General features: G+C 41.8%; 1 protein-coding gene across 2 annotated transcripts in view; it reads left to right on the plus strand.

Annotated features, from left to right (window-relative positions):
• babam2 (BRISC and BRCA1 A complex member 2) overlaps nucleotides 1-12870 on the plus strand; it is a 79919-nt gene that overhangs the window by 50605 nt on the left and 16444 nt on the right. For both annotated transcript variants that reach the window (XM_038728064.1, XM_038728065.1), the window contains exon 7: nucleotides 2694-2803. In XM_038728064.1, coding sequence (XP_038583992.1) covers nucleotides 2694-2803 — 110 coding nt within the window. The remainder of the gene's footprint in view (nucleotides 1-2693; nucleotides 2804-12870) is intronic.

Raw genomic sequence — 12870 nt, forward strand, 5'->3', positions numbered from 1 at the left:
AAACAATCTTTTCCCAAACCCCACGCCCACCCCAGCCCCACATCTCCATGCCTGTTTCTATCTGTCCCATATCGTCAGCGGCAGAAGCCGCGAGCGCTGCTGTGAGACAGAGAGCAGTTCTTGTTTACTGATGCACACTATATTGATGTGAGCTGATTCCATCAGGCAACACTTTGGGATGCCACACACCCCGCTTTCTTTCATTGCCTCCCTTCTACTCTTTATGTCTTAACTCCCTAATGTATCTGCCACGACAAGGCAGACTGCATGATAATCAGCGGAGCTGCAGTTATTGTAATGACTGTTGATATCTGCGTGCGCTACAATATGAATGTACTGTAGATTCAAGAACTACTCATTAAGGACCCGTATATTTGCATTTCATGTAGCATATTTAAGACCAAACCATTAAGAGGCGTTTCCTGAGCCCCTGACATTTGTCGCATCCCTGGGGCTGCAACTATCTCATTTTCAAAATAATTTTATTGTTTTTGAATATTATTTATTCTTTAATTAAACACAATGGTCAAAATCATAGATTACATGTAGACAAATTAATTCCACTCCACTTGGAGAGAACATGTTCAGTGAAGGAGTTTCTTTTTCCACCCACTCAGCCATTTTTGTTTCTCAAACCAATGGTCAGTATGGTTTTGTGATCAGCAGACCAAAGTGTGTGTAATTAGGTAATAAGCCTGATCACGTTTGAGGCTGCTTTGCTGCAAACTGGTTGCACTGTGCCTCTGTCCATCATGTATGGTGGTTAGATTTCCTCTCACCACGGCGGGCAGCGATTATAACAAATGGATGAGTTCAAACCATCTGTAAGACATTTGATTAACACTGCGGAGCCTCTGTCGGGAGAGAGAGCACAGAATGGTACTTGATGTGGAATTGCACTAATGACAGTGCCTGAGAAGTCGCCATGCTCTAGGAAAAACATCACAGAATGAGAAATTAGAACCTTGGAGAGACAGATGAGGTTTGTAGCGAGCAGCTCCGGGTGGCCTCTGCATCCATCTCACACATGATTTGATTGGTGCTCCTAGTCATCAGCTCAGCCTCATAGTGCTGCTGTTGAAGCTAATGTGGCATGAAACAAAACAGATGTTTCTTCTGGTGTCTTTCCTCTTCTCCTCTCCATCTCCTTCAGTGTTTTGGAACTTGCAGACTTGTCGTGTACACATAGAAGTGGATGACCCAAGAACTCAGACTGACTCTCTAACAAACAAAAAAAGTTCTGCAACATAGATGGAGCTTACTTTATTGATAAGTTACTACACGTCAAATTGGAACTAAATTCAGAATCTAAAGGCTAAATGCTTAAAACAAAGTGGTGATTGAAAGGGGTCCTGTATCCAAAAAAAGTTGACTATTCAACGAGCCTACCCACTTCACACAGTCAAACAAGTGTCAACACTATCAAAGCCTGTACGGAGATGCTGTCCGGAACACCATTAAACCCCAATTTGGACAATTATCCCGCCTCACCCTTTTCTGTGATTGCACGCTTTGCCCCGCCTTTGTCGTGCAAGGTTTCGGGAACAGGTACACTTTTACCTTTCATGTGAGCGACGCTGAAGCGTTCTTTCCATTCAGTCTGCATCGACTCCCACCCAGCTGTCTGTCAGCTGCAGGTCCAGAGGGGACAGCGGCTGCTAAACTGTCTTTGCCAGGCTGACTGGCTTACAAAAACCCACTGAACAAAAATAGTTTTCATGCAGGCTTCTCAGGAAGAAATCAGCATTGTTTAATTTATTGATTCATGGATTGATCCCCCCCCCCAACATAGAGGGCAGATGAAATCTGCCTATAATGAAGCCAGCAAGCTTATAGTGACACTGGGGACCATAATCAGTTATTACAGATATGGTTAATAAGTTGGCAACATGAACGGCAGGAGATTTGTGTGATTTAACCATCGGTCCGTTGAGATAATGCTTCTCTAAGTGCGCTAGAGGGAAAAAAGAAAGACTCGGAGCATAAAAAAACACAGGTGTCCTTATGGTCTCAGAGTCAGTGTTGATTGACTCATTTAAAGGAGACCTATTATGCTTTTCCATATTTTATGACTTATCTACAATGTTTATGTTACTTTGTTGGATGTTCATGTTAAACATGGCCAAAGCTTTAAATAAGGTCAAAGTATTTCAAAGAAATCCCTGTGAGCCAAAACCTCAGATTCCTCCTGTTCTGAACGCTCTGTTTTGAACTGCTTTTTCTACCAACGGCTCCGTTCTGCTTCATAAGGAGCTAGACGGAGACGGTATTCCATATATGGTCATTTGCTCCGCACAGCAACGGGACAGCAACGCTCAGTCGGGGGGGTCTTGCAGGAGCATCTACAGCTTGTTTCAGACTGAGGCTCAAATGAAGGCCTACATGAAGAGCCAGTATAAATTCTTTTTAAATCATGCAAAGCTGCCATACAGGAGTCACAGAACTACAATAAAGGACTGGAAAGCAGTATAATAGGTCTCCTTTAATAAAATAGAATTTGTCTGATCCACGAGACGGGCAAGTGACAGACATGAAAAATACAAACTAACAAATCCCCAGCCTTAACTCAAACAGTCTGAAGCTTTGGGATTTCAGTCTGCAGCTATTTAAATGAGTTTCAGCTTCATTTCAATGGCGTTTTGCCAATGAGGAGTGCTTGTACTGAATTACAGGCCTGACTTTGTCGTTCTCAGGACACAGCACTGGACCCTGGAGAGGACGTTGCCCTTCTCTCAGTGAGCTTCGAGGATGCTGAGGCTACCCAAGTCTTCCCAAAACTCTACCTTTCCCCCAGCATTGAACAGTAAGCCCATCGCGCCTATAAATAATTTTGTATTGTTGCTTTATCAGTTAATTCAGTTATATGTATGTTTTGATAGAGATCGTGATTTGTGTATGCAATCTGTGACACCACATGAAAAATGGCATGACAGTAAATTAGAAACAATTGGGGCTCAAAGGATCTGAAAGTTGGACAATGGAGACGATCAACCTTTTCTCTACATGTTGTGTGGTGCTAGAAGAAGTTGTATACTCTTATACTCTCTGTCTCTTTGTCCATGAAATTAGTTTATCATTAACATTTTCTTTCAAAATAAAGTAGTATTTTCATAAAGTACTACCAGAAAACATCACAGACTAGGGTCTTGCCGCTGCAAGTATTTAATATGAACATTGTATACCATCCAGGATTAATTATCCTTAAATCAGACACATTCCATCCGTATTAGGGGGAAACGAAAAGGTCTGAAGGTTTGTTGCAGTAACTCACTTATAAAGCTACGATACCTTTAGAATCACAGGGACGGTCAGCCAAAGGTGAAGTGGGCTCACTCGCTCCGCTTGCTGATTTTGAAGATGCAAGATGTAGTTGACGGATTAGTGTGAGTGTGCTGTGAATCTAGCGACATATTATGTCATTGTGAATAATCCCACATCCCAGTGTCTGGACTCATCAGTTGGTTCCTCAAAAACAACAAGGGAAGAACAAAAAATGAGATGGATGACACACAGCGTCTGAGCTAGGAATGACTGGATGTCTGCAGACATCTGGGGTGTTATAAATACAGAGACTCTGTGTGTGCGTGTGTGTGTGTGCGTGTGTGTGGAATGTTTTCTGTGAGTCTGTGGGCACTGTATGAGTGGGTACCTCAGCAGTGTGCGTCTTCTCTTTGTTCAAATCCATTTTTCGTCTTGCTAGATTTAGTGTGCATGTATGTCTTTGTGTGCATTTGTCAGTTTACATTTGGGCGTATGTCTGTGTGTGCAGACGGGTGTGTGTTTGAATGTATGCGTGCTTGTGGGTTTTTATATCCCAAATGTATGTCGTCTGTTTTCATGTGTTTGTGTGCACGCACCAGTATTTGAATAGGCTTTGCTCTCAACACTGAGTCTTTGTAGGTGTGGATGTAGATAAGTGTGCATGCGTGTGTGTGTGTGAGTGTGTGTGTGTGTGTGTGTGTGTGTGTGTGTGTGTGTGTGAGAGCCAGGTATGGGCCCACTCTGACCTCAGGGCCCCACAGTCTGGGCTTTCGTGCTCGGAATAATCTCAGGCTGATGTTTATTTACAAGCACACGCCCCGTCGCACCAGGTTAAGAGACCTCTAACCCCCACACACCCACAGCCCCCCCACCACTCTCTCTCTCTCTCTCTCTCTCTCTCTCTCTCTCTCTCTCTCTCTCTCTCTCTCTCTCTCTCTCTCTCTCTCTCTCTCTCTCATATCCTCCTGTCTCACCATGTTCCTGTTTCATCCTCGTCTTCCATGCTCCTCTGTGGCTCCTCGGTTTTTGTCCTTCTCTTCTGTTGTTTGTATTTTTACACTAATCAAATCCTTCCTCTCCCCTTTTTTGTCTGCTACCATTTTCATCCCATTTCTGCCCATTATCTCTCTCTCATTTACTGTGTATATCCACTTATCTTTCTCTCCAGTGCAATCGCTGAAGCAGATACATGCACACACACACAGATGCTCCTCCTCTTCAATATGTAAAAATGAACTGTGACAGGACCTTATCCCCATGCAGCAACTGCAACAAAATACCCTAATTACACCACACAAAACAAAGGTCACCTGCCTACTGCTTGTCCTACATAGTCCTAATTTTTTCCGTGCTGTCCATGTGTAAGAGCATATCTTAGCAACAGTATGAGAGAGACTGCTATATCTCCTTTACATCACACAATTCTGCAAACCTTGATGCAGAGGTTTTATTTTGTTTTTACTGTAGTATTAAGCACAGAATAAAAGATAAAAGCTTTGGGTTTTGATTTAATATTCATACTTTTGCTGCTGTGTTTTTGCAAGAAAGAAGCTATTTTGATGGACACCTTTCTGCATGGAAAATCCATGTGGTTGAAGAGGCTTACATCAAGAGCACTGTTATGGTGTTGAATACCTCAGGGTTTAGATATGTGCGTTCAATGCATATGTTTGCTTATTTTATGATGGAGTGTGTGTGCGCTTGTGAGAGAGACTGACCTTACCACGGTTCCAGACCAGACTGAAGCTGTTGCAGTGGTGTTACAGGCTCTCCTCCTCTGCCAGTTGCGTGAGGAGAACAGACAGAAGGAGGCTAAAGGCAGTAGAGTCGAGAGCAGAAAGTAGGGAAGCTACGGCGCAAGGGGATGGAGAGGGGTAGATTCTGGCGGTGCGGCAGCGGCGGCAGCTTAGATAGAGGAGGAGAGGCTATAAAACAAACCCTCTTCATCTAAACCCTCTAAGAAACACGTTGCCATGTTGTTGGAAATTGAAATTGAATAACCCCTTGAGATGTACCATCTTCTTCTCAAGGGAGTCCTTCATGGCAAGAGTACAATATAAGCGCAATTTAAAAAAAAACAAAAAAACATAACAAGATGATTAAATGATACCAAGTGTGACAAAAACAAATATCAAATAATAAGACAAAATAAGTGCATCATACTCCAAGCAGAGCATGAAAATGGCTCATTCATTCATCGATCATAGAAAAGCATTAACATCAGTGATGGCTTTAAATAATAAAGTTGTAAATTGTGTTATTATGGACATGTACAACTGATCACTTAGCCAAGCTCTCTCTTCTTCTTCTTAATGTTGCCTCTTTGTCTTGAGAGATTTGCACATATGCATATCAAGGCCATGTATGAATATGCTCTGCTACTTTGCTTTTGTGCACCTATTTGTCAGCTGTGTGGGAGTGTGTTAATTCATGACCCAGGGCGAAAATGTATGTCTTCTTCACCGCTGTTTGACAATTGCATGTGTGTGCGAGTTCATGCATGAGCGCGTTCGTATTGTATTCATTGTGGATTCTACTTAATTTAGCATGAGGACGTGTGCGAGCCAGCCTATTGCTGTACGTGTGTTCATGCAGAGCCTGTTACCCTGTTAGTTTTCCTCCATGTCCCTTACTGACCCTTGTTAGTCTTTGGTCTTGTGTAGCTGCCCATAGTCTCTGCATCCACTCAAGTGAAGAGGAAAACTCATTTGTTGCAGCGTTCCTGCACATTTCTCTGTTTTTCTAGCGAGTGTTTGATAGACAACGACATTCAGGAGCTTCTGCGTTAACCCGAATGACCACAAATGGTCACAGTATCATGCCAAAATAGAATTCACATCAAAACAGCTTTGGAAATTGTTTAAATCACTTTTGATTTTATGATTAGTGAGTGTAGCCACAGTGGACAGCTACAGAAATTGGCTCTGCTTTGGTTTTGGCACCACTGGATTTCAGTGTGCAGGTTGTCGTATAAAACACATCTATTCAGTGTCAAAATGTTTTGCAGTTCTTTATGTCTGCAGTCTTTCTGTCATTCCATCTTTCAAACAATCAACCTATATTTTTTCCAATGTTGGTGTTGTCTGTGTATTCATCCTCCATCTGTCCACACATCTGTTCTTCCTTCCCTCACTCCCTTATCCCCCGTCTTGTCTGTGTGCAGTTTGTTTTAATTCACCTTTCCCGGTTTTTAACTAACCCCTCTTCCTTTCCCTTTCTTAAAGTTGTAATCTTGAAGATTTCTGCAGATTTATACTACAGCAAGCACTTGTTAAGCGGCTTCAGAAAAACAACAGACGAGCAGCTGGTGTAGCTGTTTACAGTGCAGCCAAACAAGCGTTTTTATTTTAATCAGTACAGCCGTCTACACAGGCCAGGCAACGGCTTACGTTTCACATATTCTATATGTGTGTATAAGCAAATCATATTTTGAGACTTTTTTTGTTCACCTGTAAGTACAATGATGATGTAGTCTGAGCTACACTTAATACTTTGCGTGAACGCATCCTACGTAGACACTGAAGCCGCTGCTCTGCTAACGTGCTGTTTGCTATGCCTCCTGTGTACAGTAGACATTGTGTTCAAAATTATCTGCCGATAGCTCTGGCACAGTGTGAAGAGAGTGACTGTATGTAGTGAGGCTGTTAGCAGGGAGATACAATTACCCTGCATTACATGCTGCAACGTTTTCCTGTGAATCCCTCGTGTAGAGGTAGACAATGTGAATCCAGGGCTGGAATGTCATAATAATTATAATATGATAATATATCATATAATGGACACACTAAAATGCACACAAATCAAAAATCATTCCAATTTATTCAAAATAGTGAACAGAGCAGCTGTGGACAGCTACAGACATCACTTCAGCTTTGGTTCTGGCATCACTGGATTTCAGTGTTGGTACAGGCTTTTATAGCAACTACATCTGTTCAGTGTCAAAATTTCCCGTGTTCTGTCTGTCTGCAATTTCTGTATACCTGTCTTTCCGCCATTATATCATTTTATCAATTGTCTGATCATTTTGTCCATCATTCCGTTTGTCCATTCATCCTCCATCCGCTCCCTTATCCTTCACTGATATCCTGTTTATCTTACTTTTTTTAAATTCACTTATTTTTTCGTTTTTAACTTCTGTCCTCGGTCGTATCTCTCCACCCCCCCTCCCCTGTTTTTCACATGTCTGCCGCCTGTCTCTTTTCTCTCCGTCTTTCTCCATTTTTCTATCACTCTCTCTCCTCTGCTGATCCCTCTGGCTGATCCTCAAAGGGAACCGAGAGAGTGAGTGGGACTTAAAAGAGAGAGAAGAGCTGTGCTCTACCCAGCAAGGTCGTCCCTCGCTCGACTGAAACGCAGCGAGAGAAAAAAAACAACACACGGGAGAAGAGAGCTTTTCCCTCTCTATCCTTTTCTCTTTCCTCCACCTCTCTGCTCTTCTCTTTTATCACTCCTGAGTTGTTTGATATCTCACTTTTACTCTCCTTCAGCAGGGGCTCGGATCTAAGAGCTCTGAACGCAGACTCGTAAGCCCCCTGAGCTACAGTGTTATACCTCCTATTTCTATTCCCTCTTCCTCTCTCTTTCTTACTCTGCTACTTTTTCTTCCCGTCTTCAAACAGACCATCACTGTAAGGTTTTTTTTGCCTTACAGAGCGGCAAGGGGAAAAATAGATGTTGAAATACCCTGACAGACACCCACATTTTTACCAATAATGTACAGAGTACGTAGACTGTTGCATCGGCTCCTATCTTTGATGTGACTGTACAACCGTATTTGCTGCTTTTTCTGTAGAAATTATTGATTGTGAGAAGTCAAATCATTGTTGTTCTGTAGGCTTAAAGATTCACCTGCTTTTCAGATTCAGTCTTCATTTGTTATATAATGTTTTACGGCCGCCTAGAATAAAATATACTGTGAAAGGCATGGTGTTCCACTCTGTAGCTCCCATGATTTTCCCTCCCTGCTCATTTAAAGTAACTGTTAAGTGTAAAATAGATGTAGACATTTAGAGAATGTAAAAAATGTTAGCTTTGAAGGCGTCTTTGGGTAGAATTTGTTGTCAAGCCAATTTTTTTAACAACTTCTGTTGCAGTGGAGGTTCTGCTTTGATCAGACCAAAAAATGCAGGATTCTAGTAACCCAACGAAACAGAATAGTTATGAGACAGGGCAGTCATAGGGTGACTAGTATCAAGTGGGTTGGGATCAAGTTGGCTTGGATTTATATACCAAAGAGACAAGTCCAATTAAAGATATGAATAGCTATCGGAATGGGCTGAGATTTTCAGAATATGCGTCCCTGTGGAATTTTTTGAACGTTAATCTCACACAGGCATCAAACAATTTCTGCAGAGCTAACATAGATAGTATCCTTCTGTGGCTTTAGGCAACATTGTTTTTACTTCATTTTTCATCATTTCACTGAGCTGTATGTTAAAATGCATAGACGCTGTGTTCTCCAGATGGCTTGGGAATTGGTGACTGTCTTTAAACCTTAAGAAACAGATTCTCTGGGGCAGAGCGGAAACAAGCTGTGAACACAGCGATGACATATAATCACCTTTTAGGTTGGTATGTGGAACATATTACATATTATTACGCATCCTGCAGATGCAGAGCAACATTCGTTTGCAGTTGTGCATGCATCTACCTGAATATATGTCCAATATTCACACAACCAAAACAGTGAGCTAAAAGATGCTAAAATGCAACTGCACGGTGAGGCTATCAATCTCTATAGGTTCATCACTATTAGTGACCCCTTCCACAGGTAAGTAGTCCTGTGATCTGTTTTTTTTTTTTTTTAATATATGAATATTGATTTCAGATGTTTTAAAGAACTGGTTAAAGTGACTGTCAGCGCCGGCTAAAAATGAGAATCTGCAACCTGAATACTTTCTACACTGCTCTTTGCTAACAAGAAGGAGAGAGTGAAATGCTGCACCTGGCTGGCGTTAAGGAGAGCAGTGCTGCAACACGAGCAGGCTGAGGTGGACAGAACCAGAAAGAATCTAATTTTGAACTGCTTTATTTTAGCCGATCCATTAAAAGATACCTGGATCTGCCCTGACACCGATCCTTAGGGTCGGCTCGGGACAGCTATAGTTCTTTTTTTTTTTTTTTTTTTTATGATTATGTTGTTGTTGTTGTTAGTGCTGCAGCTCATTAGCATTACTGAGTTTTTATCTGTAATAGTGAACGATCTGTTTCTCTGCAGCTGGTATCAGAATCAGAGAATTTGGCTCTGTAGACCTCACCGACAACCACACATCTGCAGAGTCTTTTCCTTTAAACCTGATTGCTTTTGTGTCTCCTTCGACCATTTTGTAAGCAGACTCCTCACCGCTCTTTTCATTTTCTCTTTTACTTCTCGTTTACCTGATTGTGCGGTGCCCATGAGATGAGTTGGATACATCTCTCCTTCCCCCAGAAAACCTGCTGCATTGCATAAAAGAATCGAGTGGGCACCGTCTCTGCCCCCAAACCAGATTTAGGAGCCCAGAAAAATCAACACAGAGAGACAGTTTTAGGCTGCAGCGCACTTATGTTTGTGTATCTGCATTTGCCTTTAGGTGCCTGTGTGTGTGTGCCTGTGTGTTTGTGTGTGTGTGCATGCCTGCCTGCTGATGTGTGTGAGTATTGCGTGTGTGCATGTGCCTGTGTGGGTGTACAGTTTGTGTGTGTCCCTTCTCCAGGGTCTGTAGAGGTGTTTTATAGCCTTTGAAAATCTTTGCATTTCGATCAGATATTTTTCAAGGTTTTGTGAACGTCTTGTCGCAGTCAGAAATTGTCAGTCTGATAAAATAAATTCACCACTAACCCGGCAAACCCACTCAACAGTCTAAGATGTCAGTGCAGACACTTCTCTCACTCTCAGCCGCTCAAAGCACTCTGCCACTTTTTCTCCTCCTTGTCTCCTTGAACACTTCTGCGGTGTGTGTGTTTTTGTGTTTTTTTTTTTTTTCTGTGAAGTGACTTTTTGGCTGCTTTGTTATTGGAAGTAGATTCTTCCTGCAATATGTAGGCCGTCTAAAATCCCCAGTGTTTATGCTAAATATCTTCACTGAAGTTCAAACATTAGATCTGACCAGCTTTGTTCATTAAAAAGCTGAAAATAGCGCGATTCAAATTTCACAAATGGATTCTGCAATTGAGTTGCTGTAAATAATTAATGTGTTATACAGAGGCGTCCAAAAGCAAACACACATATTAATAATAACAATAGTTTATATATTATTAATAATTTGCTGTATGTACATTACTTACACATTACTTTTAAAATGTTTCCCCTCACTTCCTTTTATGTATTTATTCTATGTATTTTCTGTACCTGCTATGCATGTGATATTTGCAATGTGACTTTATGGTTTTAGGTAATGCTACAGAAATCATAAACATTTCCTGCTCTCAGATTTATTAGTACCATTATATAGAGAGAAATCTTGCCAATAATCATAAAACACTGCACAAATATAATGGTGGAGTCACTGTAAGCCTCCTGAAAACCCTCCAAAATGTGGTTTGAAATCGTAGATTTTTTGAAATAACAAAGAAATCTTCATGACAACAATCAAAATCAATTTTATATGGGGGGGGAGGTCACCTGCTGAACAGGGGTCTAAGGAACAGAGGCTGTCGTGTGCTCTACGGATTGAAAATCCCCTTGAGGCAGATTTATGATATTTGGCTATCTAAATAAAACTGATTGCCCTGACTTCTAGCTTTGGCACAAGGAATTATCTAGGGACTATGAGCTCCACAAAAAGGACCTCTAAAAGCCCAATTTGTAAGTCATCAGTAGTTGCAGAAGTGGCAAAATGGGATTAATTCACTGGCCTGTCCTCAAACTGCATAAACCCCCTCCCTCACCTGACAACCTCTCAATTGTGCCCTTTCAAATACACATATTACAAGTATATTTGATTAAAGGGTTACTAATCCAGTGATAGTAGGAGTATAGCCACGACCTACAGAGGGTTATGTGGAGCTCACGTGGCTATTAGCACCCACCCCACCACCAAATAAATCAACCGCCAGTTGAAGGTGTGACAGTGGCCAACAAGAATATTTTGCCCAACCTTATATACTAGTCAGTGTGTGTAATGGTTGCATCCTGGGGCTCTTATTAATCAGGTTTTATCCAAATGGATGATGAATAGTGCGTCTAAGTAAGATTCTGTACTGCTGTGCCAGATAGTCACCTCATAACAGAAAGGTTACTGACTCCTATGGCCATAGGCCAGGGCACACATAGGAAGAAAAGGTTCTTATTTAGTCCAAGCAGTCAACAAGCAGAGTCATATGTGGGCCTTTGAGCACCCTCCAGGCTTTAGGAAATGAAGAAGGCAATCAAAATGGAAATGTTGCTGCTTTGAAACTACATTTGAATCTCCAAACAGTTCTTCTTGGCCTTATCTTTCACTTTGGTAATGAATCATGTCTGCCCTCTCTCCAATTGAGCCTTTATCTGCTCTCACGCTGTCTTTGCACTGTCATACACACCCTTTCTCTCTCTCTCTCTCACACACACACACACACACACACACACACACACACACACACACACACACACACACACACACACACACACACAAAACCACACACAAATAAACAAACTGAGCTTCGTCACCATCCACCTGAGTCACACAGGATAATCTCTCTGGTTGATGAAGTCACAGGCAGCCCTGTCAGCATGTGTGTGTTTGTATATGTGTTTGTTTACATGCGTGTATCTACCATTATCTACTGTACAGTAAATATGTCATACAGTAGGTTGCATTGCTCAGAGGGGTTGTGTTAGGCAGCATGTCTGCTTGATGACTCCAGTGTGTGTGGGTAGTGTCGAGAGTGGTGTCACCAGTGGAGACAGAAGCGGGGACTCTTCAGGGTGCCACTTGGAAAGTAAAACACCATTATGTCTAGATTGTGAGCCCACCCACAGGAAGCTCCATTTTAAGCATTTTAAAGCTCGTGCTGGAAGTATTAGATGACTGACATGTTAATAAAGATTTTACCTTTAGAAACAACCACTTTGAAACTTTTAAAACTAAGATGTGGAAATGTGTTTGTTTTTGTATGCATCTAAACATGACTCGGACTCGGAGTGTGCATACTACAGACTGTATATGAAAAGGTGCATACAGATTCCCTTCAGTCACTTTCAAACCTTTTTTTGACATCAACACCTACAGCATATCACTTTGGTCAGTGTTCTCACAGCCTACTCCGTGATTAAAGGGGAACTCCACTGATTTTACACACAGAAGTCAGTCCACGAGTCATGGGGAGAACTACTCAGCGTGTAAAAACAGTTGTATGATATCTCCTCTTCAACACTGTGAAACTTTGCTTGGGTCCGAAGACCAGGCATTTACCAGGCAGGATATAAAGATATTATTAGTTGGGTAATAGGAAAGGTAGGATCCAGGCTTTACTGATATTAGGAACTGAAAGTCAGGATATCTTGCCCTCAGCTGCATTCATTTTGACCATTCTGTTTGTAATCTCTTAAATGAGTCCCCCAAGTTTAGGGAATGTTAACACAGCGTTAACTAGCGGGCCTAATTAAGTTCCCCCCCTCAGCTTGACCTTGAGAAAAGGTGTAGCTTG

Source organism: Micropterus salmoides, unplaced genomic scaffold (genome assembly GCF_014851395.1).
Source record: "Micropterus salmoides isolate LMB-PRFRI ecotype aquatic unplaced genomic scaffold, ASM1485139v1 Ms_hic_scaffold_19, whole genome shotgun sequence".
NCBI lineage: Eukaryota > Metazoa > Chordata > Actinopteri > Centrarchiformes > Centrarchidae > Micropterus > Micropterus salmoides.